Source organism: Heptranchias perlo, chromosome 5 (genome assembly GCF_035084215.1).
Source record: "Heptranchias perlo isolate sHepPer1 chromosome 5, sHepPer1.hap1, whole genome shotgun sequence".
NCBI lineage: Eukaryota > Metazoa > Chordata > Chondrichthyes > Hexanchiformes > Hexanchidae > Heptranchias > Heptranchias perlo.
Genome location: NC_090329.1, coordinates 102,704,294 through 102,731,975, shown reverse-complemented (window position 1 = coordinate 102,731,975; position 27,682 = coordinate 102,704,294). Strand labels below are relative to the sequence as shown.

General features: G+C 46.7%; 1 protein-coding gene across 1 annotated transcript in view; it reads right to left on the bottom strand.

Annotated features, from left to right (window-relative positions):
* The window catches only part of LOC137321983 (hormonally up-regulated neu tumor-associated kinase homolog A), a 53,742-nt gene extending 34,717 nt beyond the window's left edge, over positions 1-19,025 (bottom strand). The window contains exons 1-3 of the mRNA XM_067984941.1: positions 18,720-19,025; positions 4,392-4,684; positions 551-606 (exon numbers count right to left, since the gene is read on the bottom strand). Coding sequence (XP_067841042.1) covers positions 551-606; positions 4,392-4,684; positions 18,720-18,971 — 601 coding nt within the window. The 5' untranslated portion in view covers positions 18,972-19,025. The remainder of the gene's footprint in view (positions 1-550; positions 607-4,391; positions 4,685-18,719) is intronic.
* Between the last annotated feature and the right edge of the window lie 8,657 nt (positions 19,026-27,682).

The following is a 27,682-nucleotide window of genomic DNA, read 5'->3' as shown; positions in this document are numbered from 1 at the left end:
TTGAATATCACATGAACAGTAATACCTAGGCCATGACTTCCATTAATTTAATTATTATAAAGAAAATGTCCTCATTAGAACCCCGTTTGAACAAACTCTGACTAATTTTAGCATCCCGCTCTTCTTGTTAATCTTTTGAATAAATTTGTATGAAGCATCTTATTGAGCATGCTCAGATCCTGGATCAGACTATTCCAAACATTGAGAAGCCTTGACATTAGACTCTGAATTTTAGCATAAGAATACACAATGGGGATCATTTTAACTTTAGGCGATAATGTAAAATGGGCGATATAGGCTCGGTCGCCCATAAAACACCCTTCGCGATTTTCGTTTCTATTGAAGTCAATCGGGAGAGTGATTAATGGGCGGAGCTGATATTGTGCTTTTTACACTTTCGTCTAAAGTTAATATTACCCGCAATGAGTTTGAATTGAATTCCTTTCCTGTAACCGGTTTATTTTAAGTGGGTAGCAACTCAGCACCAACTCCAGTAGCACATTGGGTACCACTAGTTTCTAATGACTAGTTTATATTGTGTTACACTTACCAACAATTTTGATGTTATTATTTTCATCAAGGAGGAAGTTTTCTATTTTCAGGTCCCTTGGGAAAATAACAGAAAACGTGATTTCTTTAAATGCAATCGTTCAACCTGAATATTTGTTTTAAATTTAAACTGTGTTTGATTGAACTGCTGTTCACTGCTCCTCTGAATTTTCCTCTCTCGATCCTTCTGAGTTGCAAATATGGAGCCCAAACATCTAAGGGTCTACAATCCTGGTGGAAGCTCAGGACGTGCCCACTCGGAGCCTTCACTGCTGACCCTGTTGAATTTTCCAACCTCAGGCAAGGGTTCACTTATCTGAATTTTTTTGACAGATGCCTGAGACGCTATGGGAACATCTCAGGCAACCTCCCCCCACTCCCCCTCCCAATCCCACCCCCCACATTGTGGAGGAGCCAGAACAGGTGATACTGGAAAGCTGCTCTTGAGGGTAACGGTGCCCTGGTACAGAAGAGTAAAATTGTCTCCTTTCATAAGGGAACCAGGAAAGAGTATCCGAGCTGAGTCCCCTGGCTCAGATGGGCTCCATTTGCTGACCGGTGAAACCCAGGCCCGGACCAAGGAAACACTCAGCCTAGAAGCCCCATCCCTTGGCTACACCCTTTCTGATGGGTAACTGTGGGCCTAAATATTTGTGGGTAATCAGTCCCAGCTTGTGTTGGGATCTGCACACCGGGAAGTTCCACTACTGACCCTCCCGTTGTATCTGAGGTCAGGAAGACGTTCCTTTATTTATATATAAGGCTGCAGGGAGCCTGTGCCACTACAGACAAACCCTGGACACCTGCCAGAGCAGGAGTGCAGGAGAAGTGGGGGGTAGGTGGGAGGCTTGGCTGTGGCAGTTACAGCCAAAGTTGTAATTTTGAAAGGCTTACCTGTTCACTTGTGAAGGGGCTGTTCAGGCCTGAAGCCAAGTCTTCTAGGGTCTGACCAAGGCCTGAAATCCCAGGTGGACCACACATGCACCGGCCACAAGGTCAGTATGCCTCCTTTCACACAAAATAGAGGCCCCATTTATTGCCACCTGTAGTTGCCCTGAGAAGTTGGTGGTGAGTCTTCTTCTTGAAGAGATTGTTTGTATGTACAACTGAATGGCTTTCTAAGCCACCTCAAAATGCATCAAGAGTCAACTACATCATGTGGACAAGAGTCGTGTGTATTCCAGACTGAGTACGAGTGGCAAGTTCCCTCACCTGAAGGACATTAGTGAACCAGTTGTTTTTTTGTACAACATCCATCAGTTTTCAAGGTCATTTTTCTGGTACTGGCCACAAATTACTGAATTTATTCAATTCAATTTCACAACTTGCTATGGTGGGATTTAAACTCTCAATCCCTGGGTTTCTGTCCAGCACTCGAACCACTATACTACCTACACAATCCTGAATACAACAGAAATTCAAGATGAAACCATGTATTGAAATTATACTAATCAATGTGATTATAAGTAAAAGCTATAGAAGCCTACTGATGAGAAAAAAAGGTTTCCCCCTGATGCCATTTGTTGGGAGGATGTTTAAGGTTTTGTACTGGAAGTCAAGTGCAGGTTGATTGTGGACTTGAACTGACCTTCTTCAGATGAAGTCAGTTTTTATAGTGTCTTTGTAGACCAGTTTGCCTTAAGTCAGCTTGCTGTTCCAGCCTGTTTTAGCAGATGACATTTTGTTGAATAGTTTTTGTGGGGTTCCAGGATTTAGTTGTCATTTGCCAAGAGATGTAATTCTGGAATTTCTTGACGTCTGGTGTGTATTTGGAATCAGAAAATGTAATGATTGATTTCCACCATAAGTAAAATTTGATGATTGGTTTAGTCTCTGCCTTCAATGATTGGTCAACATTACGACTGTCATCTGTTGAAAAACATGGGGCTCAATTTTCAAACGGAGCCGGGAAGGGGGCAGGGGGGTCAAATTGAGGTCGGGAAACCCATTAGTACGGATTTCCCGGACGTCTTTTATTTATTTTTGTCGGTTTCTCGTCCGACTGATTGAGAGGCTGGTCTCAGTCGGACGGGAGACCAGCAAGGGAGAGGACATCTGTAGGTAAGTCTGCAGGTAAGTCTTTGTTTGAATGGATAGGGGGGAGAAAGGGGGGAGATGGGTGGGCACAGGGGGCATGGGTGGGCACAGGGGCATGGGTGGGCAGAGGGCATTGGTGGGTAAGGAGTTTGGGTGGGCATAGTTTGGCATAGGTGGGCATACATTGGCATGGGGTCGCGAATCATGGGGGATGGGATCAGGGGTCAGTTACGGGAGGGGGGTGTCAGGATCGGGGGTCATCGAGGCGGTCTGTGATCTTGAGGGGGAGGGTCGGGTGTCGGAGGATCGGAGTGGGAGGGAGGATCAGGGTTGGGGGGAAGGGTCGGAGTGGGGGGGAGAATCGGGGTCGGGGGTCGGAAGGGGAGGATCGGGGTCGAGGATCGGGGTCAGGTGTCCACGATCAGGGGGGGTCCATGATTGGGGGTCGGGGGTCCATGATCGTTGGGGGGTCCGTGCAGGTAGGCTTGTTTGGCCTGGGGGAAGCACTCCTGCTCCTCCAGGCCCACAAGCTGTGCCTTTCTAGGCACCTACCTGTTGGTCTCGGGCATTCTCACCTCCTTTCACGGGAATTGGAGAAAAATGGAGGCCTGAAGCCTCCTTGAAAGGTTTTAAGGCCCGACCGGTCTCCTGGGAGCAGGTTGGTTGCCTGCCCCTTGTCCCGCCCCGGTGAAAATGGGTGGGTTGGAGGCGGGTTGGGGGCGGGTCTGAAATGGTGGCAATTTTCAATGCCCCCCCCCGCCCCAAACCCACCCGTTTTTCTCTTTGAAAATTGAGCCCATGAACTCGTTTATCGGTTTGTTTCAGAACCTGTCAGCAAGCTCTGCCATTGTATCTCAACATAGTGAATGATGCATTAAAATATCAAAGCTATTCAAACGGTAACATTTGCAACGTAGCAAAGTAATGGTAATTGGATAATTATTGATCTCCAGACCTGCTCCATTAAGCATGCTGTCAATCATGGAGGCTAGACCAAAGGGCAAAGGGCAAAGGTCAATGGCATGAGTGTACGAAGAACCATCCCTTTAACTGGCATCATGGAGTGGGGTGGGTGGGGAGTTGAATGTGGGAGAGTCACTGCTGAGGTAGCTTTTGGGGAAGTGATGGTCTGGTTGATCTGTTAAAAACCCAAATGTCACTTTGTTTTTCCTTTTTTTTTCAGATTATAAATCTATCAATGAAGTATAAAAGTGTTTAAAATGAACCAGAATGCATAATTTTCATGTAAAAAATTAAAATGACGTATTTCCACATGACAAGGGCTTATTATCAATGAGGAAAAGGTTTAGAATTTCGTTGCACAAATTACAGAAAGGAAATCTTCCCCTTATTGTTGGGAAGGAGTAGAAAGCAGTTTTACTTTACAGCTGGCCTGTGCTACATAAGGTTGGTGTCATTTATACCAAAACTCAATGCCTGAAATAAGTGCATCTTTCATTCCAACCACTAATGTGTCCCATGTTGATTGGCACAGAAAAAAAACCCATCAAAAACTTACTACAAGTGTCTTAAATTGAACACGTTAAGGATTATTTTCCAATTCTGCACTGGTGGCAGTGCGTATCAGAAATTCAGGGGAGTGCTGTGCGTGATTTTCCGACTATTTAAGTTACTTACGCACAGCACACTCCAAATTTCCCTTGGGCAGCATGGGTTTGGCAAACTCCCCCTGTTGTCTCAAGTTTGACGTGATAAATAGCTCCACAACTGAGGCTGACTGGATAACCCTGACATGAAGAGCAGTACTGACTCTGGAGATGGACGGGAAACGATTCCCTTTCTACCTGTGTACTATCGCGTGACGATGGAGGTGTTCCACTGCTGATAAGATCTGCCTGCTGTATTTTCTCACTTCTCTTTCTTCTAACTTCTTCTTCTCACAGATTCTGTCCATCAGGTCACCTCCCTGGCACAGCTCCATCACCATGTAGTAGGAGTTCTCTGTCTCCAACGTTTCAAACAGTTGCACAATGTTTGGGTGCTTAATCATTTGGTGGATGCGGGGCTCCCTCTTCATGTTCTTCTGTACATAGGTGTCCTGCTTTGCTTTTTTCTTGTCAATCACTTTGATGGCTACCTGGTAAATAAATCAACCGAATCAAATTAGTGAACGTTTAGAGATATTAGCCTAGAAATTCGATCGCGGTGCACCTGTTTTACGGGCAGAAAACGGACGCCTAATGGTCCAATATGGCAGGCGGTGTGCATATGCTCATTCCATGCTGGAAGTGTGCCACCTGCCATATTGGATCGAGCTGCTCAGAAGACGTCCAGGGCACACGCGGAAGCATTTAAAAGCCTCATTATAATATTTAAATAAGCTTGTTGTAGGAACCCTTTTGTTAAATTGGTCTGCTCCAGTGCCTGACTCGTCACATCATAAACCTGCTCAGCAAGTCATGGCGCTAACAGTCGGCAAGGACCCTGCAGGAGCACTATTTAAAGGGCTCATCCCACTCCATACACGTTAGTTACTGGTTTGTCCTCTGGTTAAATTCTGGGCCTTTTTCTTGGGCAATTTCCTACATTCCATGAATTAATTCTGATTTCTGGAAACAGCTTTATGCTGGTGCTGGACTGCTTTGGTCTGCTTTGCCAACAGTTATATTGCAGTCATGAGGGGTGTGGTAGACCTGTGGAGGGGGGAGCAGCGAAGAAGGCAGGAGGGAGAAGGGGCAGCTGGGAGAAGTGGGAGGAGGAGAAGGTCATTGTGCAGGAGGCCGTGCCCACAGTGGGTCTTCAGGGAGCACTTCTCACACCTCAACTTCACCGAGGAGCAATGGGGTAAATTTTGAACGCAAGAAGGGTTGGGTTGGCGGCAAGTGGGAAGGTAAAAATTGTAAAGACGTAAAACCCGACCCCAACTCGCCTGCCTCCGATTTTAACGGAGACGGGTCGAGAGGCAGGTGACCAAGCCGCTCTCAGGAGGCTGGTCGGTCAGTAAAATCTTTTAAGGAGGCTGTGGGCCTCCATTTTAACTGCATTTTTATTTTTAACTCCTGGGGGCCGGGATTCCCGGGCTTCCTGCTTTACACCACGTAAGAGGAGGCGAGAAGGCCCGGATCAGCAGGAAAGTGCCTTTATTGCACTGCTTGTGGGCCAGGAGGAGCAGCAGTGTTTCCTCCAGGCCCCCCCCCACCCCCGCCGATCTAAGATTTACCTGCTGGCATCCACTTCCTGGCTGCTCTCCCGTCTGACTGACAGCCAACCTGTCAATCTGGCTGGCTGTCGGGCGGGAAACCATTAAAAAAAATGAAAGGTGTCCTTATGTCAAAATTGTAAGGATGTCCGGGAAACCCATATTTCCAGGTTTCCTATTCCCTCGGCCCCCGCCGCTCTCTTCCCCGCTCCCCACTAAAATTCACCCCCACGTGTGAGGGGCCTGTGCTTCAGCAAAAAGGCTGTCACAGAGCTGTGTCGCCTGCTGCAGCCACAACTGGAGCCCCAAACCAGGGCATGGACAGCACTGTCTGTGGCCCTGTGGCTGTAAAGGTCACCGTGGCCCTTAACTATTTCGTCACGGGCTTGTTCCAGGCTGCAGCAGGTGACATCAGTGACGTAATGCAGTTTTCTGTGTACTGCCGTATCAGGGCGGTCATTGAGTCTCTCTACCCCAGGAAGAACACGTCCATTACATTCCCCATGGACAGAGTGAAGAACACCATTCTTCACCAGCATTACAGGCTTCCCCAGGATCCAAGGTGCCTGAGACTGCACCCACATTGCTTTGCATGCTCCCCATCACTAGTTTGGCATCTTTCTCAATAGAACAGAGTGCGGGAGTGATGTGATGCTCAGGAAGCCCCTGTCTTCGCTGCCCTCTAGGTCCAAGATGACAGCTGTCTGAGCTTCAATGGCAGCAATGTAAGCTGTCAGAGCTGTCAGCAGAGGCTCCATTGTGGTGGGCATCTCTGTCGTGGTCATGGAGCTGACCACTCATTCAGCATTCGACAGAATGGTCTCCATGCTCTGCGTGAAGCTCCGACACGAGTTGGAGCTGGACTCCTCCACGCTCTGAATCATTGTGCGCTAAGTATCTGGAAGTCCTTCTCTTACTTTATTGTTTCATAATTAGTTGCTATTCTGCTAATCTATACTAACAACTGATTAAAACATACGGTTAGATTCAGAAATAGGGTGAGGCAAGCTGGGAACCATTAATAGTTTTGATTTTACTTTGTCATCAATCTTCGATACCTGACTGCATGTCTTAACCCGATATTAGGTAATGTAAATTATCACTGTATAATAAATCAGTACATCTGGAACACCTGCAGACCATATTTATTCATTACTGGTCATGTTGTTGCCAGGCTGCTGACGAGATGTGTGCCTGATGGGGTCAGGTGTGGCGTAAATTGGGCCTCGGGTGCAGGCAGGCCCTGTGCTGAGGTGTAAAGTGTACACGTATGTGCCAACCATCCATTTTTAGACCCAGCATTAATTTGTCCATGTTCACACTGCCTTCAAAGTCAGCACGAAGCTGGATCCAATCCGCCCTCATTCAAACTTCTGGGTTCCTGTGCTCCACAGAACGGCCTCCGTGAATGACTGATGCTCAATTTTAATGCAAGTACACTGCCGTGTGATACGGCTCTCACACTCAGCAAGAAAGGAGGTTTAGTGGCTCATGGTGGGAAGGGAGAGAGCTCGCGCAGCAGCAAACCAGAAAGAACTGATCGATCTCCCAAGAGATAAGTATCATGAGTGGCAATTTTAAATCTGAGGAAGGACAGTAATAAGAAAGTGAATTACAAAATTATGTCTGCTCCTGTGCTGATAATCTGAAAGACCAGCATGCAGCCAAATGTAGACCAAGGAAACTATTGAGGCACGATTTTAACATTGAAAAACGGGTGGGTCGGGGAGGGGGGGCATTGAAAATTGCAATCATTTCAGACCCGCCCCCAACCCACCCTTAATCCACCTCCAACCCGCCAATTTCAGGTTTTCAACAGGGCGGGACGAGGGGCGGGCGACCAACCTGCTCCCAGGAGGCGGGTTGGTGACTAAAACCTTTCAAGGAGGCTGCTGGCCTCCGTTTTTGCAGATTTTGCAATTTCAACCCCTGGGGGCCGGGATTCCCGGTCCTTCTCCTTCAGGCCACGTTAGAGGAGGCGAGGAGGCCTGAAACTGCAGGTAAGTGCCTTTATAGCACTGCTTGTGGGCCCAGAGGAACAGGAGTGCTTCCCCCAGGCCCAACAAGCTTACCTGCAATGACCCCCCCCAATGATCGCAGAATCCCCCCCACCCCGATCTCCGACCCCGCCCCCAACGATCGCGGACCCCCTACTGATCTCTGACCCCACCCCTCATGATTGCAGACAACCCCGATCTCCGACCCCACCAACAATCGCAGACCCCGCAATGACCCCCATTGCCCACCCCCCACCATGACTGACCCCTGATTCCTCCCCCCATGACTGATTCCCCCTGTGGCCCACATGCCCACCCATGCCCACTAGTGCCCCATGCCTACCAATACCCCATGCCCCCATGCCGTCTGTGCCCACCCATGCCCCCCATGCACCCCCTCCATCCATACAATCAAAGACTTATCTGAAGATGTCCTCTCCCTGGCTGCTCTCCCGTCCGTCTGAGACCAGCCTGCCAATCAGGCCGGTCAGTCAGACGGCAAACCGACAAAAAAAATAAAAGATGTCCTCACGTCAAAAAGGTAAGGATGTCCGGGAGTCCCATACTAATGGGTTTCCCGTCTGCAATTTGACCCCCCTGCCCTCCTTCCGGCACGGGGTCAAAATTATGTCCTTGAAGATTTGAGCTTCTTGCCTTTTTTGCAGTAACGTCCCATGTAAGGGTCACATAAAGATAATTCATTACAGTCAGGAGATGGGGAGGTAAGTAATGTATTGTGAAGATATTGAATTGCTTAAAATGACTAGGTGTAATTATGTAATACAATGTTGATGTTTTATCACCAGCAGGATTGCTGTCTTGTGACTATACATATTCTGCAATAAGAACATAAAAAAAATCATGTGCACGGTTTTAAAATGCCAGCGGATGGCAGCGGGCAGGTCAATGGGCCCGCGGGTAACCCGAATATTAAAACCTTACCGTTCCCCACGCGATCGCGACTTAATTGGTGGCCATTAATCTTGTCTCCAGGTTTGCCGTCCGAAAGCTGCGCAATGGGTGGACTGCAAACCCGCATGACAGGCTGTCAGCTGGAGCATCTGGATTTAAAGGGCCAGTCCTCCAATGGATTTTGCTGAAGCAAAGAGCAAGGAGACAGAATGGAGCAGCAGAGGGGCAAGCCAGCTCCAAGATTCAGTGACACCTCACTTGAGGTGCTGCTGGCCGGGATGAGGAGGAGGAGGGAATTATTTTACCCGGCCGACCGGAGGAAGTGCCCTGCCTCTGGCACCAAGAAGGCCTGGCTCGAGGTGGCAGAGGAGGTCACCAGCAGCAGCAATATCTCCCGCAGTTGGGTCCAGTGCAGGAAGCGATTCAATGACTTAACTAGGTCAGCAAAAGTGAGTACACTTACTGATTCTCCTACATTCCATGTTGCACATCACCCCCAATCCCCCTCACATCATTCTGCACTGCCAAGACTACTCCATCACATCACTCCTCACACCCACTTAAGGCTCACCCTCAACTTACCTTCACTTCCTGAGCATTTCCTCACCTCCCCATTTGTGACCCCATCACTACCACTCACCCCAATCCTCATCCAATGTGATGTCTCTGTCTGATACCCTCTGATACATCTCTTTCACTGTCAGCCTCTCCCAAACCAATGCATTCATTGGCTGACCACTTGACCCTCACTCACTCACATGTCTGTACTTTCTTCCCTTGTAGAAGAAGAGAGGGCAAAATGCACAGGAGAGGGCGAGGACTGGAGGGGGGGCCACAACAAATAGTGGTCCTCACAGAGGTGGAGTAGGAGGCCCTGGTGATCAGCCGCACCCTCGAGTGCCTGTCCGTCGGGAACGCCAATACTGGCACCCCACAAACGTCTGGTGACACAACTTTAACATTCATCACACACAACATGAACACCTCAGTATGCTCATTGCAACATGACACATCAGTGATCATGCTTAATATTGCCTTCTGTTCTCTTCCAGGCCCTTCAACGACTGCAGTGACGAGAGAGGGCGATTCTTCCCAGCATCTGAGAGCGCACCGTCACACCTTAGCGAGCCATCCACCAGCGCAGATACTCACACCTCGGTGGGTCCTAGTAGTCAGTTAGTTGAGTTGGCACCTGGTGAATCACCGCACACAAGTGAGCACGAGCAGACACTGGTGTCGGGGCAGCTGTGGAGAGTCCACATTGGTGGGCACACTCCTCTTTAGGATCTGCTCAGCTGGACCCAGATGCTGAACTCCGGTGGCCATCCTTTAAAAGGAGAATGATCGAGGGACAGCAGCACCTTTGCGAGGTACTGGAACAGGTGCCACACACACTCTCCACAATAGTGCAGAGGATGGAGAAGTCCACCTCCTGCATTAGGGGAATGGTGGCACAGGTACGGGAGGGAATGTCTGAGATAGTGGCGCAGGTAAGTGCGGGAATGTTTGCGATGGAGAGAAGGCTAACCTTCATCGAGCTTCCGACACGCTCACAAATGAGTCCATTCAGGCCCTGACAATGGCTGTTCGGACTCACGGTGAACAACATTCTGCCGCCTTAAACAGGCAGACAGAAACTTTACAACAAGCTTTCTAAGGCATCACACGTTTCTGCCAAACTGTTCTCCAGCAGAGTGGTAGGAGTGATGTGGGCCTGGCCCAAGAGAGGGATGATGGCGAAAGGGGACATGGAAGCGGGGATGCCACTCAAAGCGCTCCCATGTCTCTACCCCTTGCCCCCCTCTCAACTAGTACCCGCAATGCTGCCTCCTCTCCAGGTGGCCGAGTCAGCCCCTGCACAGGTGCAAGTGGAGCAGTCTTTGGGCGGTGCCCTCACGGGCTCCAAAACCCAGAGGGCATAGGCTGAAAGCATCTAACCAGTCAGGGTATGAACACGAGCAACCTGCCACTACCTCTGCTGCAGCCACAGGGGATGGACCATGTAGAAGTAGGTAGAGAATGGCTAAGGTTTTGTGATCACGAAGGGTATGCACAAGGGTGTCTGACAGACTGTCATATTTTTCATTTATATTTGGTTTTTGTTAAAGTCACATTAAATGTTATCATTCTCACCACTACTGCCACGTCTTGCCCATTCTTGACTGCCTTTTGTGATAGCGCCCTTTCATGTGATTCATCATGAACAGTGAGACTTGATGCCACCCAGTGGGTGTGTTCAGAGTGGGTGCATGTGTAGTTGTAGGACTGTTTTGTGCAGGGGGCGGTGGTGGGAGCTGGTATTGGTGCTGCTCTTTCCAGGTGGTCTGATGACTGGACTATCCTCACTTTGTGATCTCCTTATGAGAATCGTTCAAATATTAGTGACTCCCTGGTCTCACAAGCAGCCAGGTGAGCCACTGCTCTGCTGATGGGTTCCTCCCCCTCCTCCTCCTCCTTCTCCTGCTCCTGCTCCTGCTCCTCCTCCTCCTGCTCCTCTTCCTCCTCCTCCTTATCCATCTCCTCCTCAATGTTGATGGCAGATTTGGATGACTATAATTCGATCCACTCTCGCTGGTGTATAATGAAGCGCTCCCCCAGAACGATCCAGGCACTGAAATCGCATCTTCAGCAGCCCTATCACATGTTCAGTGACAGACCTGGTGGCGTCGTGGCTGTTGTTGTATAGACGCTGTTCCTCGCTGATGGGGTTCCTCAGAGGTGTCATGAGCCACGTGTGCAGGGGGTATCCCTTGTCCTCGAGGAGCCAGCCCTTAAGGCTGTTTGGTGTGTGGAAGAGGGCCAGGATGATGGATTCCCTCAGAATGAATGAATCATGTCAGCTTCCAGGGAATCTGGCGCACACGTGAAGGAATCTTTTCCTGTGGTCACAAACGAGCTGAGCGTGGATGGTGTGATATCCCTTTCTGTTGATGAACAGTCCTGGCTTATGTGGAGTTGCTCAGATTGCTATATGAGTGCAATCGATTGTATTCTGTACCTGTGGGAAGCCAGCCGCAGAGTGGAATCCCACTGCCCTCCCCGTCTGGCTGAGGTCGTCCATGGGGAAGTTGACATATGGCGGGGCCCTACAAAACAAGCTGTCAGTGACCTGTCTTATGCACTTGTGTGCAGACGGCTGAGAGATCTTGGCGATGTCACCGTTGGCACCCTAGAATGATCCAGAGGCAAAGAAGTTGAGGGCAGTGGTGACTTTAACTGCAACGGGCAATGCGATGCCACCAGGTCCAGCTATGAGCAGCTCGGCATGAAGAAGGCTGCAGATGTCTGAGACCACCTGGCGACTCACTCTCAGCCTACGTTAGCACTGCTTCTCAGAGAGGTCCAGGAAGCTCAGCCTCGGTCTGTAGACCCTCTCACCCTAGGGTAGTGCCTCCTGCGACGTAGCTCTCTCTGTTGCTGCCCTCTGTGATAGACATACACTCGAACTAATTGTAACATGGGGCATGATTTTAAAAACAAAGTGCTGGTGCGTTGGGGGCAGGGGGGCAAAGAAAATCAGGATTTTCTAGAGCGGGAAGGAATCCCACGGGTTGGAGTCGGGATTCCACAGTGCGGGTGCTCGTGGCGCAGCACTGTGTTGTGGAGCTCCATGTGGCAGAAGTGTACGCTGTGCCTGGCGAGGATGGTGATGTTCCTCGTCCTCGGATGTAGTGGTGAAAGCAGCCATCGTGCCCCCCCATCCTAACGGTGTCAGTTTGAGGGGGTCCAAAAAGTTGGTAAATATGCGTAAACAGAACAATTCTGAGTGGATACACTGCTAAGAATTTTCAGTGTAAACACAAAGATCTCCCAGCCAAAAGTTTGTCTGAGAGAACTGAGTTCCCTGCTGCAATAACTCACCTTTTATCCCCATCTGTCAAACAGGCATTTAAATGTCCAAATGGCTGCCGGCTGAAACACAACTCGTTCACCATGGCATGTTTCACACAGCACAGGAAACACGCTGAGGCAGTGTTGAAATCGCTTGCCATCATTGTTAATTACATTTATGCACATTTCAAGTACTTTAAGTGCTTGAATTGCTGGTTTAAATATTGTCCCGCCGGCTTTAATTGCCGGCAGGACTTCCGGGTTCGGAAATGGTGTGCGCACCCAGATGGCTCTGGGTCGTGCGTGTTTTTTGGCGGGTTGGAGTCAGGATTCCTTCCCGCTCTAGAAAATCCTGATTTTCTTTGCCCCCCCTGCCCCCAACGCACACTCGCACTTTGCTTTTAAAATCATGCCCCATGTTACCATTCGTTCGAGTGTGGGTTATAATGTCTATCAGGAGATAAAAAACATGAGCTTTTCTTAAACCTACAATTACCATGGGGATTATTCTTAACTTAAAACAAAATCATAATCAGAGGGAGGTTATTCAGCCCATCACGTCTGTGTGAGTTCTCTGAAAGAGCTATCCTTTGAATTCTGTGCGCCTGCACATTCTCTATAGCATTTTTTTCTCTTTTAAAAGCAATTATAAATTTTGCTTCCACCACTTTTTCTTATAGCACACTCCTTCCATGTCCTAACAACTGTCTATCAAAAAAAACTCCTAACCTCTCCCTTTGTTCTTTTGGTGATGATCTTAAAACGCCCCCTAGTTACTGACTCACAAACCAGTGGGAATAATTATTCCCTATTTACCTCATCAAAACCCTTTATAATTCTGAACAAGTCTGTCAGTTCTCCTCCTAACCTTCTTTGTTCTAGTGAAAAAGGCCCAGTTTCTTAAATCTCTCCTCACGACTTACAGCCTTTCTCCTCTGGTAACATCTTAGTGAATCTCTCCTGCATCCTCTCCATGGACTTGACACCTTTCCTCAAGTAAGGCTCTCAAACTGGACACAATGGGGGTGAACTTCCATGGGGGGGGGTGGGGTTCTCCCACTCATGCATTGTAACTTCTGCGGAAAAGCTGCTGAATCCCCGGAGAAACACCGTCAACAGCATTTATGCCATTTTTCCAGGGTTTCTGCATCTCTTCTGCTGAAGTTATGGACCTGCACTTTGTTTTATTTCTAACTGTTGTCTGTTTCTAGAACATTGCAATTTTCCCCCAGAGTTTGAGCTCATAATCTAGGCTGACACTCCAAAGCAACATAGTTCTGAGGGAGTGTTGTATTGTTGGAGGTGCCATCTTTTGGATGATATAAACTGAGATGCCTATTCAAGCAGACATTCACAAACTCATGGCATGATCCAAAGAAGAGCAATGAGCTCTCCTGGTCAGCATTTCTCCTTTGCTTAATATTGCCTAAAAGCAGATACATTGGTCATTCATCTCAACGTAATATTGTCACTGCACTGCAAAAGTAATTAATTATGTGAAGTGAAGATGTTTTGAAGCAATAAAGCACTAGTTAAGCAGCAGTATTGTATTAGTCTTATGATTAAAACTACCTTGCCATGCTACCTTTCTGTTTGCTTTCAAAAATCTCATAAAAAGCCAGGTCTTCAACAGTGCCTCTAGTCCCCCCGCCCCTCTCCCCCATTTCCTCATTTTCCTGCTGAGTGTTCACCTCTCCAGCTTGTGAAGTGCTTTTATTTGAGGATCATTATATAAATTGCTGCACCAATTTAACCAGTTCCGGGGTCAGTGTAACTGCCCTCTCTCTTCATTTCACTCAACAAATTAAAAGCTTGTATAGAGTTGAGAAACAGTTCTTTTTTAAAAGAAAGCACTTAGCATGCTTATACTATAAAATGAAAAGTATAAGTACTTTAAGCACTTTAAAACAGAAAAGGGCTAAGCAGAAGAGGAGTAAGATGTCTTCTGGAGTGGATTCAGGTGAGTGGCCGGAGGCCCAATGACAGAAGCCTGTGACAGCACCAGCATTAGTGCCGTTTCCTCTGGGAGCTGATCTGAAGATTTACAAGGGAAGGGAAAGGAAGGCGGTTCGATGACCTGAGGCCAAGTGTTTGAAGTCCAACAAAGTGCCAGCACCAGGTGCTGCTTCTTTCTGAGAATTGGCATGAAGATTTGAAAGGGTAGAGTTGGAGAGGCCAGAAGGCAAGTGATTAAACAGGGGAGATTGGTAGGTTGCCCAAAACAGTGCCAGCACAAGAGTCAGTTCCATCTGGGAACTATTTGAAAGGGGAGGCCAGAGACCAGCTGGGAAATAGAAGAAGTGGGAGAGGAAGGGAGATGGGCAGGTGGCCAGAGGCCAGGCACCCAAGTCATGAAATAATGGCAGCAAAAGGGTATGAGCACAGACTCCCTGCAGTGGAAAAAGGAAGCAGCGTACAATTCATAGGGCTGATTTTAACTACTGGTGGAGAGCAGGTGGGCAGTGGACGGTGGGCGGAGCCTCCCCATTCTTCCCTATGGGAGGCCCGGGCCTCGTTTCTATTCCGCCGGTAAGCTGCAGATGCCAAGCGAATGCCACCCTGCAGCACGCTGGTTCTGGGAGGGGGGGATTAGCCGGCTCCCATGGTGAGCCAGCCAAAAGTTGGAGCCAGGAGGGGAATAGGAACTTAGGAACATAGGAACAGGAGTAGGCCATTCAGCCCCTCGTGCCTGCTCCGCCATTTGATAAGATCATGGCTGATCTGTGATCTAACTCCATATACCTGCCTTTGGCCCATATCCCTTAATACCTTTGGTTGCCAAAAAGCTATCTATCTCAGATTTAAATTTAGCAATTGAGCTAGTATCAATTGCCGTTTGCGGAAGAGAGTTCCAAACTTCTACCACCCTTTGTATGTAGAAATGTTTTTTAATCTCATTCCTGAAAGGTCTGGCTCTAATTTTTAGACTGTGCCCCCTACTCCTAGAATCCCCAACCAGCGGAAATAGTTTCTCTCTATCCACCCTATCCGTTCCCCTTAATATCTTATAAACTTCGATCAGATCACCCCTTAACCCGCGACGTGGGGGTGGGGGAGGGCCTTGGGTGGGCCGGCAGAGGTCCAGATTTTTATAGTGGGCTCAGGAGGAGCACCTCTGCACTTCTGGGATCCGGATGAGGACTTTGAATTCAATGTGGGTCGACAAGGGCATGGATGATGGACAAGTGGGACTTTGTGTGGGATCGGATGCAGATAGCCAAGTTCTGGATGAGTTGAAGTTTGTGTAGGGTGAAGCTAAGGTGGCCAGCAAGGAGGATTTTGGAAAAGTTGAGCCTGGAGGTGACAAAGGTGTGGTTGAAGGTTTTAGTGACAGAGGGAGTGAGGTACTGATGGAAGCGGGTGATGTTGCTTAGGTGGAAATACTTGGTGATGGATTTATGGGGTTTAAAGCTCAACTTGATTCAAACAGGATACCAAGGATGCATCCTAAGCAAGCAGTTGTGCAAGGCGGTGGAATCAAGTGATGGAGCACTGCTGGTTGTCAAACAGGATGGTAGCAGTGGGAGAAAGTTTTGGCTCATCAAAAACTTGGGCACGGAATTTCCGCGGGGTTCTCCCGATTGTCAGCAGAAACTGGTGTAAGTGGTTCTTTCTCCAGGATTTCCGGTATTCTTCTGCCGAAGATACGGTGGGAAATCAAGGAACCCCCATGGGACTCCTACCCCTCAAATTCAGACAAGCAGTCGCACAACAAGGTGATAATCTTGGAGTCAAGGTTGGTGGCACAGAGGTAGAACTGGGTTTCATCAGCTTACATATAGAAGCTGACCCCGTGCACATGAATAATATTGAAGTGTGGTAGGATGTAGATAAGGAATGAGACAGCGCCAAGGATGGTACCTTTAATTTTTGGAATTTTGTAAGCAGACCTGCTATCGTGGCTAAGTCAAAAATACGTGGCAGGCTGAATGAACACATCATGTAAGCCAGGTTAGGTGCACAGGTCTTATGATGCACAACATTTAACACAGAGCAACCCTTTTTGCAATGGAACTCTAAGTAGAGTCATAGAGTCATAGAGTTATACAGCACGGATAGAGGCCCTTCGGCCCATCGTGTCCGCGCCGGCCATCAGCCCTGTCTACTCTAATCCCATATTCCAGCATTTGGTCCGTAGCCTTGTATGCTATATATATGCTATAAGTAGAAATGATTCTTATCAGAATGGTGTGCTGCAAAGTGGAAGAGATCAAGCCTAGAAATTTGTTTGCGCCTGTTTTCAGGCACGAACAGAGTGGAGGTAACGACTGCCGCGCCTAAACTGATGGACGAGAGGACCATGCGATATTGGTCCTCTTGCGTCTTCAGAAGGCAAGCAACGTACTGCGGGCACTAATTGCACCCCAAGAAGCAGTTCACAGTCACTAGGAGGAGCAAAGCTGTCCGGCTGGGACTGCGTTATGTTGGGGAGGGGGAGGAGATCGGGAGGGGGACGGGCGGTGGCTGTTCGTGGCCCGCATTTTTAATGTGGATTTAGGAGGAGCACACCTGCTCCTTCAACTCCATATTCAGGTAGGTTTTAAAAACTTACCTTTGAGTTTCTTATTTTTTTCGTTCATGGGATGTGGGCGTCGCTGGCAAGGCCAGCTTTTATTGCCCATCCCTAATTGCCCTTGAGAAGGTGATGGTGAGCCGCCTTCTTGAACCACTGCAGTCCGTGTGGTGAAGGTTCTCCCACAGTGCTGTTCAGTAGGGAGTTCCAGGATTTTGACCCAGCGACGATATATTTCCAAGTAGGGATGGTGTGTGACTTGGAGGGGAAGGTGCAGGTGGTGGTGTTCCTATGTGCCTGCTGCACTTGACCTTCTAGGTTATTAGAAGTCGCGGGTTTGAGAGGTGCTGCCGAAGAAGCCTTGGCGAGTTGCTTCAGTGCATCTTGTAAATGGTACACACTGCAGCCACGGTGTGCCAATGATGAAGGGAATGAATGTTTAGGATGGTGATTGGTATGCCAATCAAGCCGGCTGCTTTATCCTGGATGGTGTCGAGCTTCTTGAGTGTTGTTGGAGCTGCATTCATCCAGGCAAGTGGAGAGTATTCCATCACACTCCTGACTTGTGCTTTGTAGATGGTGGAAAGGCTTTGGGAGTCAGAAGGTGAGTCACTCGCCGCAGAATACCCAGCTTCTGACCTGCTTTTCCTCGGCCTCCAGTGATCCCTTTAAGGAGCACTGGTTAGAATGCTGTAGAAATTAATATGGCAACAGGTGCAAGACCCTACTTTACAAATTTAAAACATGCCTGCGTTACTTTTAGGCACTGCATATTGGGTGCAGGACCTCGCACCCAGATACTTTGCTCTTGTTTAATGCCTGAAGTCCCGTGCTGATTTCTACCCCGCTGTCCATTAAAAAAGAAATAATGTGAGAAGCAAGAAAAAGAGGGGATTGAGTGAAGAGCAACAACAACAGAAAAAAGAGTAGCAATACATTCCAAAAATTGACCACCACTAATCTACGAAGGAAACACTCACAGAAAATAGGAAGGAATATAAGAACAGGAGTAGACCATTGTGTCCCTGGAGCCTGTTCTGCCATTCACTGTGTCTTAATGATCTGTATCTTAACTCCATCTACCCGCCTTGGTTCCGTATGCGATCCTTCTGTTCATTTAAACATGGAGACCACGGTGGTGTCACTTTTTATCCAGGAAGAAAGGCATGGTGGAAAAATGCAAAATAAGAGTGAACCTGAAAAGGGAGCAGTCTGAATCGTCCCTTGTAATATCAAACAGTAAACAGTCTGGCTCCGCAGACTGGCTCCGAATGAAGCAGTCTGGATTTTCATAGAGCTACAATCATTGACAACCCGCAAATCTCATTGGAGTTGGATCTGGGACGAAACTACTGTATATATGGAACATAAGAAAGTGGAAATAACATGAGAAAAGCGAGTGTGGGTGTGCGCACATGAATTTTAGCACATAGGAGTGAAAATATTAAATATTGATAAGCTCGAGCAGACTCTACTTTAGTCTCACTCAAGAACTCACATTCTGTTTTCTGGTAATAATACATTTTCATAAAGTTCATTAATTTTACTCTTCCATGTTGGACCTGGTCTGTATTCATCCTGTTTCCTATAATTTTTGTTGCCTCAATCAATCATATTTTGTAAATATTAATCAATATAAGCCTCTGGGATTCCTCCAGTTCTTTAGTGTACTGCCATCTATTAATCATGAACCAAGCACACCTTATGGATCTGCCTTTACCTTTTCCCCTGTTGGAACGTGCAGCCCTTCCATCACCTTGGCAAAGGAGCCTTTGTTGATCATCTTACCCACCAGGTAATTCCCAACCCGCTTTGTGTGAGAGAAACTTTTCACCAGATCCTGAGGTAATGTAATAAAACACTCCGGCACTTCAGAGTCCTTGTTCGCTTCATCCCATACTGGCAGCACACGCTGTATGTCGCCGGTTTCCGCCAGGATGTCTTCCAGCACTGATCTAACCTCTGCAGGCATTGCTGGGCAGGGAGATTGAACAGAGCAGCTCCCAAAAAGCTTGAGTTAACTATGCTTTGTGCACATCACCGGGAGAATGAAAACAGAGCCCATTATCACTGGAGTCCTCCCTGAAGGATTACCTTCCAGTTAATGATTTGCCTCTAGGCATACTGGTCCGCTCAGGCACAACGATGGCATAGATAATTAACCAAGCTGATATCCACCGTTGTCACTCATCCTCCTGGGCCATCAACAAAGGATATTCAATCCCAGCATGGAGCTTACATGCAACACTTTTGACACAGACAGATTTAGGAACTGAGTGTCGCGTGGTCCAAACCGATTGTCTAGTTTGTAGTGGAGCTGTTGTGCAGAGGTTGGGACTGAATCAACCATTTATTATAATAATGAGTACTCTTAAAGAAATACCAGTAGATCAGGGAGAGAGGAATTTAGAAGGAAAGAGAATGGGATGATCGCATTTTATTTCCAAATATTTATTTCCAAAGAGTACAACACATGTGAAAGAGATGTTGAGCCAGGCTCACTCTAATTTTTTTTTGAGACTTGACAAGGCCTGCAGCATTATTCAGTGAAACCTGAGGCTCTTTATAATTATACATGTAATACAGCAGGGGTCTTGGCTTAAATCAACATAGTGTGTTGGACTTTACAGCTTTTCTCTTCAAAAAAAAAACCCACAGCGAAATGTAAGAAAATCAGCAGTATTTTGTTGTAACTTCAGTGGGGTCAATGTGCAGAATCTGTGTGTGTTTAGTTTTAAGTTTCACAGCAATCAAGTACATCAGCGAAATAATCTGGTCACTGTTTTATTATGTAACTCAATGATAGACTGCAGTACAGTAAAAGTGTAAATATATATTGACCAAAGGCAAGGAGGGATAACAGAAGCTGTGGAGTATAATCTCCGTCCAGGTTTAACTCTAAAGACGGTTACATTTAACCAAAAGCAAAACGCTGCGGATGCTGGAAATCTGAAATAAAAACAGTAAATGCTGGAAACACTGAGCAGGTCAGGCAGTATCTGTGGAGATAGAAACAAAGTTGATGTTTCAGGTCGGTGTCCATCGATTCTCTCTTCACATATGCTGCCTGACCTGTTGAGTATTTCCAGCATTTTCTGTTTTTATTTTATGATTAATTTTTTGATGTATGGTCCAAACTGATCAAATCATCAGAATATATAATATGAATATTTTTTACTGATGTAAAGCTAGTATAAAATACAACAACAACAATTTGCATTTAACCTAGTAAAACGTCCCAAGGTGCTTCACAGGAGTGTTATCAAACAAAATTTGACACAGAGTTGCATAAGTAGGTATTAGGACAGGAGCTTGGTCAAAGAGGTAGTTTTTAAGGAGCTTCTTAAAGGAGAAGAGAGAGTTAGAGAGGCGGAGAGGTTTAGGGAGGGAATTCCAGAGCTTAGGGCCTAGGCAGCTGAAGGCACGGCCGCCAATGGTGGAGCGATTAAAATCGGGAATGCGCAAGAGGCAAGAACTGGGGGAGCGCAGAGATCTCGGAGGGCTGTAGGGCTAGAGGAGGTTACAGAGATAGGGAGGGGTGAGGCCATGGAGGGATTTGAAAGCAAGGATGAGAATTTTAAAATTGAGGCGTTCCCGGACCAGGAGCTGATGTAGGTCAGCGAGTCAGAGGTGATGGGTGAACGGGACTTGGTGCGAGTTAGGATATGGGCAGCAGTCTTGGATGAGCTGAAGTTTAAGGAGGGTGGAAGATGGGAGGCCGGCCAGGAGAACAATTAAGAGACTCTAGTCAAGTCTAGAGGTAACAAGGGCATGGATGAGGGTTTCAGCAGCAGATCAGCTGAGGCAGGGGCGGAGACGAGTGATGTTATGGGGGTGGAAGTAGGCGGTCTTGGTGATGGAGCAGATATGTGGTCGGAAACTCATCTCAGGGTCAAATAGGATGCCAAGGTTGCAAACGGTCTGGTTCAGCCTCAGACAGTGGCCAGGGAGAGGGATAGAGTCGGTGGCTAGGGAACGGAGTTTGTGGCAGGGACTGAAGACAGAATTTTCGAAAAGGGCAGAATGAATTTAGGATTCTGATCCTACGCAAAAATAGGTTCATAATAACAGAAGCAAAAGCTTTAAAGTGGGATCACCCCTAGTAAGGGAAAGAGCTTAGAAAGAGTGCATCATTTTCATTGTGGCAAGATTATATGTTATAGAAAATGTAATTACTCTGCATGTTTACTACAGTTCCATTAAATGTCATTGATACATTTCCTTGGATAATGAAGTCCCTAACCTTGTGTGGTGAAGAATCATTCCTTCAAGATGTCCTGAATTTAATAGGTCAAAAACTCTGAGTGACATCTTACAGATCATCATGGGCCGGGGCAGGGTGGTGGGGGGGCGAAGGAGACGGGGCAGGCGGGGCTGAAGGAGATGGGGAGGGGGAGGGGGCAGGCGATGAGCGTGGGTGCGGAGGTGTCCTGTGAGCTGTTGGAGTGTCTGTGAATAGGAGAATTATTTTAGTTACTGAAAGTTTGGAGACTTTAACCAAGTAAATGAGTCCTACAACCAGAGGTGATTATAGAATTCACAATATTAATAAAAAGGATGTATCCTTACCTTAGATATATATGGATAAAATTAAAGCCACTAAAATAAGGTGAAAACTCCGAACGATTTCACAAAATTCTCTTGATGAGAATAAAATGTATTCTTATTGTGTCAGAAATAAAAACAATTTAAAGCTTAAGTCTGCATCAAAATCATCAGAGAATGCTTAATCAATTTATTTCAAAATAATCAAAACTCTACAGGACAATCTGTGGAAATAATAATCTTTTAATTTCCTCCTGCTTGTTGTCTGTCCTCTCGTCTGTGAAGTGAAGGGGAGTGGGACTAATTAGATAGCTCTTTCAAAGAGCCGGCACAGACATGATGGGCTGAATGGCCTCCTTCAGTGCTGTATGAAAAGTGGCTTGGGATGTTTTGTTATGTTAAATGTACTACCTAAATGCAGTGTTGTTAGCTTTCAAACATATTCATAGTCAGTTCTCAGCAAGTAACAACTTACATTAATATGATATGTTTAACATAAAAAATGTTCCAAGACACATCACAAATGCAAATAGGTAGGGAACTGGGCCACGGAGTGGGCATTAGGAGGGGTGACCAACGACTTGGTCAAAAAAGATGGGTTTTACGCAGGTTTTAAAGGATGGAGAGAGAAGTGGAGAGGCAGAGGATTTAGAGAGGACTGCAGTTATACAGGAGCCAACACCATCTGACTGTGATGCACAGTTACCACACTGACATTATACTGCAAACTGACCTGAGTCTGTTGAGTGGAGCATTTGCTTTCTCCTAATATTAAAACCATTCCATTCAAAGTTTTAAAAGTTCCCAATGGATTGCCTGGATACTTTTGAAATATGGCTTCACTCTGGACCAAAGTTATACTGGAAGTGGTGAGAAGTTGAAGTGATGTGAGATGGCCTTCCGGTGGGGATTTTACATGACTTGGCTTTAGTGTGCTTTGGTAACACTGCTACTTTTTGCTCGGCTACTCATAAAAAACCACTTTGAATAGGCTTGAAAGTAGCAGCATAACCTACACGCTGATATTTTCAAAAGTTACAGCACCAGATAACAAGATAGATACACTACATATCTGTGTGAGATGTTTTATTGTCTCATTTGATGTGTTGCTGAAGAGTAGCGGTAAGATAATAAGGTGTTCTGGAATGCTGTCTTATCTTAAGCCTGTAGATTCTCCGCATTAGCTCCATTTGATACAATATTTGCTGAGTCTAAGATTATGGATAATATAGTATTTGCCATTAGTGCATGTACTTTTGTTTTATAATTAATTTACTGTTGTTTCCATTTTGCACCGCGGCAAAAAAAATGTGAATGCTGGAGATTTTTTTTTATTCGTTCATGGGATCTGGGCCTCGCTGGCAAGGCCAGCATTTATTGCGTATCCTTAATTGCCCTCGAGAAGGTGGTGGTGAGCCGCCTCCTAGAACCGCTGCATTCCGTGTGGTGAAGGTTCTCCACAGTGCTGTTGGGAACGGAGTTCCAGGATTTTGACCCAGCGACGATGAAGGAACGACGATATATTTCCAAGTCGGGATGGTGTGTGACTTGGAGGGGAACGTGCAGGTGGTGTTGTTCCCATGCGCCTGCTGCCCTTGTCCTTGTAGGCGGTAGAGGTCACAGGTTTGGGAGGTGCGCCGGTGGTGAAGGGAGTGAATGTTTAGGGTGGTGGGTGGGGTGCCAATCAAGCGGGCTGCTTTGCCCTGGATGGTTTCGAGTTTCTTGAGTGTTGTTGGAGCTGCACTCATCCAGGCAAGTGGAGAGTATTCCATCACACTCCTGACTTGTGCCTTGTAGATGGTGGAAAGGCTTTGGGGAGTCAAGAGGTGAGTCACTCGCTGCAGAATACCCAGCCTCTGACCTGCTCTTGTAGCCACAGTATTTATGTGGCTGGTCCAGTTAAGTTTCTGGTCAATGGTGATCCCCAGGATGTTGATGGTGGGGGATTTGGTGATGCTAATGCCGTTGAATGTCAAGGGGAGGTGGTTAGACTCTCTCTTGTTGGAGATGGTCATTGCCTGGCACTTGTCTGGCGCAAATGTTACTAGCCACTTTTGAGCCCAAGCCTGGATGTTGTCCAGGTCTTGCCACATGCGGGCACGGACTGCTTCATTATCTGAGGGGTTGCAAATGGAACTGAACACTATGTAATCATCAGTGAACATCCCCATTTCTGACCTTATAATGGATGGAAAGTCATTGATGAAGCAGCTGAAGATGGTTGGGCCTAGGACACTGCCCTGAGGAACTCCTGCAGCAATGTCCTGGGGCTGAGATGATTGGCCTCCAACAACCACTACCTTTGTGCTGGGTATGACTCCAGCCACTGGAGAGTTTTCCCCCTGATTCCCATTGACTTCAATTTTACTAGGGCTCCTTGGTGCCACACTAGGTCAAATGCTGCCTTGGTGTCAAGGGCAGTCACTCTCACCTCACCCCCTGGAATTCGGCTCTTTTGTCCATATTTGGACCAAGGCTGTAATGAGGTCTGGAGCCGAGTGGTCCTGGCGGAACCCAAACTGAGCATTGGTGAGCAGGTTATTGGTGAGTAAGTGCTGCTTGATAGCACTGTTGACGACACCTTCCATCAATTTGCAGATGACTGATGGGGTGGTAATTAGCTGGATTGGATTTGTTCTGCTTTTTGTGGATAGGACATTCCTGGGCAATTTTCCACAATGTCGGGTAGATCTGATATAAAAAACAAACATCCTGGAAATGTACAGCAGTTGATCAACTTCTGAAAAATAAATGTAGGCTAATGTTTTTCAGGTGCAAACCTGCAACAGGACAGGTTACCGTTATTCAGATTAAATTAGAGATTTAACAATTGATAGAATTGCACTGTAAATGGCATTCCACAGAGTTACTACAACCCGCTTGTATCTAAACCCGGATTTCCTCAATATCTAACAGATTTTTAAAAATTAATTTCAACAGGAAACAGCTCTCTAGTGCAGTGGATTGAATTACCTCAATGGATTACTCTTAGGGCACTGGTAACAGGTTTGTGTAAGTCCCTGTCTGCATTGTCTTAACACTGTCAGTCATTAACCCATTAGAAATAAACAGATTAACAACCGTGTTAAGATAGTGCAGATCGGGATTTACAAGAACATTAACTCGTGCACTAAAATAGCGGAGAGTGGTAATTAAACCCACTATTGTGCAGAGCTGCCAGTCTAACTGCAGACCTATTTTGCCATTGAACATGTGCTTTAATATTTGATGTTTTGAAAAAAAAATCCAAAAAACACTTCCTATTTTATCTGAATTTGCAAGTTAATTTTTGACTAGGTTTTCAATGCGCTCTTTTAATTCTCATTTACTGCTTTGATCTCATTCCCTATTTTTGCACTCTGAAAGGGTTGAATTATTTACTATTACCCAGGAGATAGGTAAGTGGGTTTCGGTACTGATCAAAGGAGCTTTCAGAGGCTGGAAATGTTTACACTGGGAAGTAAATGCCATTCACTGAAATATGAGCAGTGTCCTCACACCACTTGAGATCTTGGAAGTTCGAGCCAAAAGGCAGAACAAGCGATCATTCCTAACTCACTTGCTGCTGACTGGATCAGTATTATCTAATACTGCATTTCAAAAGTAGCATTTCTTCATGTTATATTATCCATTATCAATAACAACTACAGCAGCAACAACCAACAGCAACTTCAAAGTAATAAAAAGTCCCAAAATCTTTCACAGAGGTGAAACAATAATGAGAACCGAGCAGTGGTGGGAGAAGGGCTAGCAATGGGGATCGAAGGCAAGATCAAAGAGGTAAGTTTTAAGGAGAAAGGTAGCAAGGGTTAGGGAGAGGTTTTCAGAGTACGGGGCTGAAACTAGTGAAGGCTCTGCCACTGACGTTGCAACAGATGGAGGGGGTGGGAATCCAATGGAAGCTAACAATGGAAAGCAGAAAGTGTGTGCTGGAACATAGAACTGAATGAGGTTACAGAGGTAAGAAGGGGCGAGACCACAGAGGGATTTGTAAATAAGGGTTATGTAAACAGGGCAGGCACATGGGATTAGGACTACTGCTTGTGTGGAGGATACATACCATCATGGACTGGCTGGGCCGAACGGCCTGTTTCCGTGTTGTAATTTCTATGTAATCCTATGTAATAAAGACAAGAATTTTGAAATCAATGTTTTTGGAAGTGAATGAAGATGGAAAGCACAGGGAAAATTGGGGAGCAGGATTTAGTGTAGGATAGGATGCAAGTGGCAGAGATTTAGACCCGTTGTAATTTGTGAAGGGCAGAACACGGGAGACCAAAAAGGAGTGTTGAAGTAATTTAGTCTGGAAGTGACAAAGGCATGGATAAAATATATACATATCTTTTGTTATTAATCCATCATAATTAGAGAACAATGGATGCTTAGGAGTGATTACAGAGGAGAAGCTACTGGTGTTGAATTTCTGAGGAGGTTGTTCTGATCTCCCACTGTAAGTTCAGCGGGAGATTGGCAGAACCGCTGGAGAAAAGGCGTAAATCGTCATTTATAGGTGATTACATCATTTCTCCATGGGTTCCATTGATTTCCCACTCAAGTTACGGAGGGAGATCAGGGCAACATCCCATGTCAATTCAAGGCCACTAGGCCATGGCAGTGGATTATGAGACAGTAATTCAATCAAGGTATTCAGATAACAACATAAAATGTGATGGCAAAGCTCCAGCTATGAGCCCTGAGATCCTCTAACAGACATCAAGCATTGTTTTTTTCATATAGCGGTCAGTAATAAGGCATAGGTGACAAATATTAGCATGGAGGCCTGAGGCCTGCTGTTTATTTATTGCACATAGTGCACTGAGGACCTATGCACCAGGTGTGTACTCGGATAAAGCCTCAAAAAAATGTGAATGAGGTTGTAGCTTTCTAATGTGGTCTCAATACCTGAATCTCTCTGCTGGCTTTAGTGATCTGTGATTGAGCTCTGCCTATGGGTATCCCACTGGCCATCCCTCTTTATCTGCAGGTTCTGGAAAAATTAATAAAAGCTTTTAAAAGGGAAGCGGATAAATATTTGAAAGAGAAAAATTTAAAGGGGTACGGGGAGAGGTCAGAGGTATGGGGCTAAGTGGACAGCTCTTTCAGAGAGTTGGTACAGGTGCGATGGGATCGAATGGGGGAATTCTCTGATACTTGGAATGAAGCCGTACAGTGCGGTCATGGACGGTCAATGCTACGGATCGCTGCTGTCTACACACAATTGTTTGATTGCTGGGTTCAGTGTTTCTGATGCGGTATGTTCCCTGCAGTAACTCAGGCTTTCCAGCACATTTCCTTATAAATCAGCAGTTTATCAGTTATCTTGTTGTTAACGGCGTTGCAAGCTGGAGGAAATTGTGGTTCATCCAAAATTGGCTGTTGGGAGTAGTTTGATAGCACAGACATGACGTGATAGCTACCAACACGGTCAGAAAGTTTCAGGCGCGATTGTAAACATGCCTGTCTCGCGGAAATCGGGCGGGCGGGCAGTTAAAGTTGCCTCTGGAATTCACCTACCCATATCCCACTCTCTTCCTGCGGGCTTCAATTTGAACCTGCTCTTCTGAGCAGGTGAGATGGATAGACAGTGGTTTCCAGCAGGATTCTGATTTAAATATGCACGTACGGCTTTGATGACTTAATGCGATCTGACTGCTATTTTAACCAGGGGCCTGAGTGGGTGAGCGGTTGTGGCTTTTCCACCATGTTAACCTAGCAGGGAAAGGAGGCAGGCCATAAAAAAAGTTTAGGCCTCCCCTGCTCCTGGCTCCTTCCCTCCGCTCCCCGATTGACTTACCTGATTGCCGGGGACTATTCCTTCGGTCCTCGACGGCAGCTCTCGCCCTCCGACTAGCTGCCGCTTCCCATTGGTTTTGGGCGGGAAATGGGGGATCATGCAGATGAGGCCCAGGAGTTAAAATCATTCCAGCCCTCATGGAAGGATAGGAAAAAAGGTAAAGGTGGCGGGGTAGCTCTGTTAATAAAGGATGAAATTGGTATAATGGTGAGAAATGATCTTGGCTCAGAAGATCAAGATGTCAAATCAATTTGGGTGGAGGTAAGAAATAGCAAGGGAAAGAAATCACTGATGGGAGTTGTATATCGGCCCCCTTAACAGTAGCTATGCTGTAGGGCAAAATA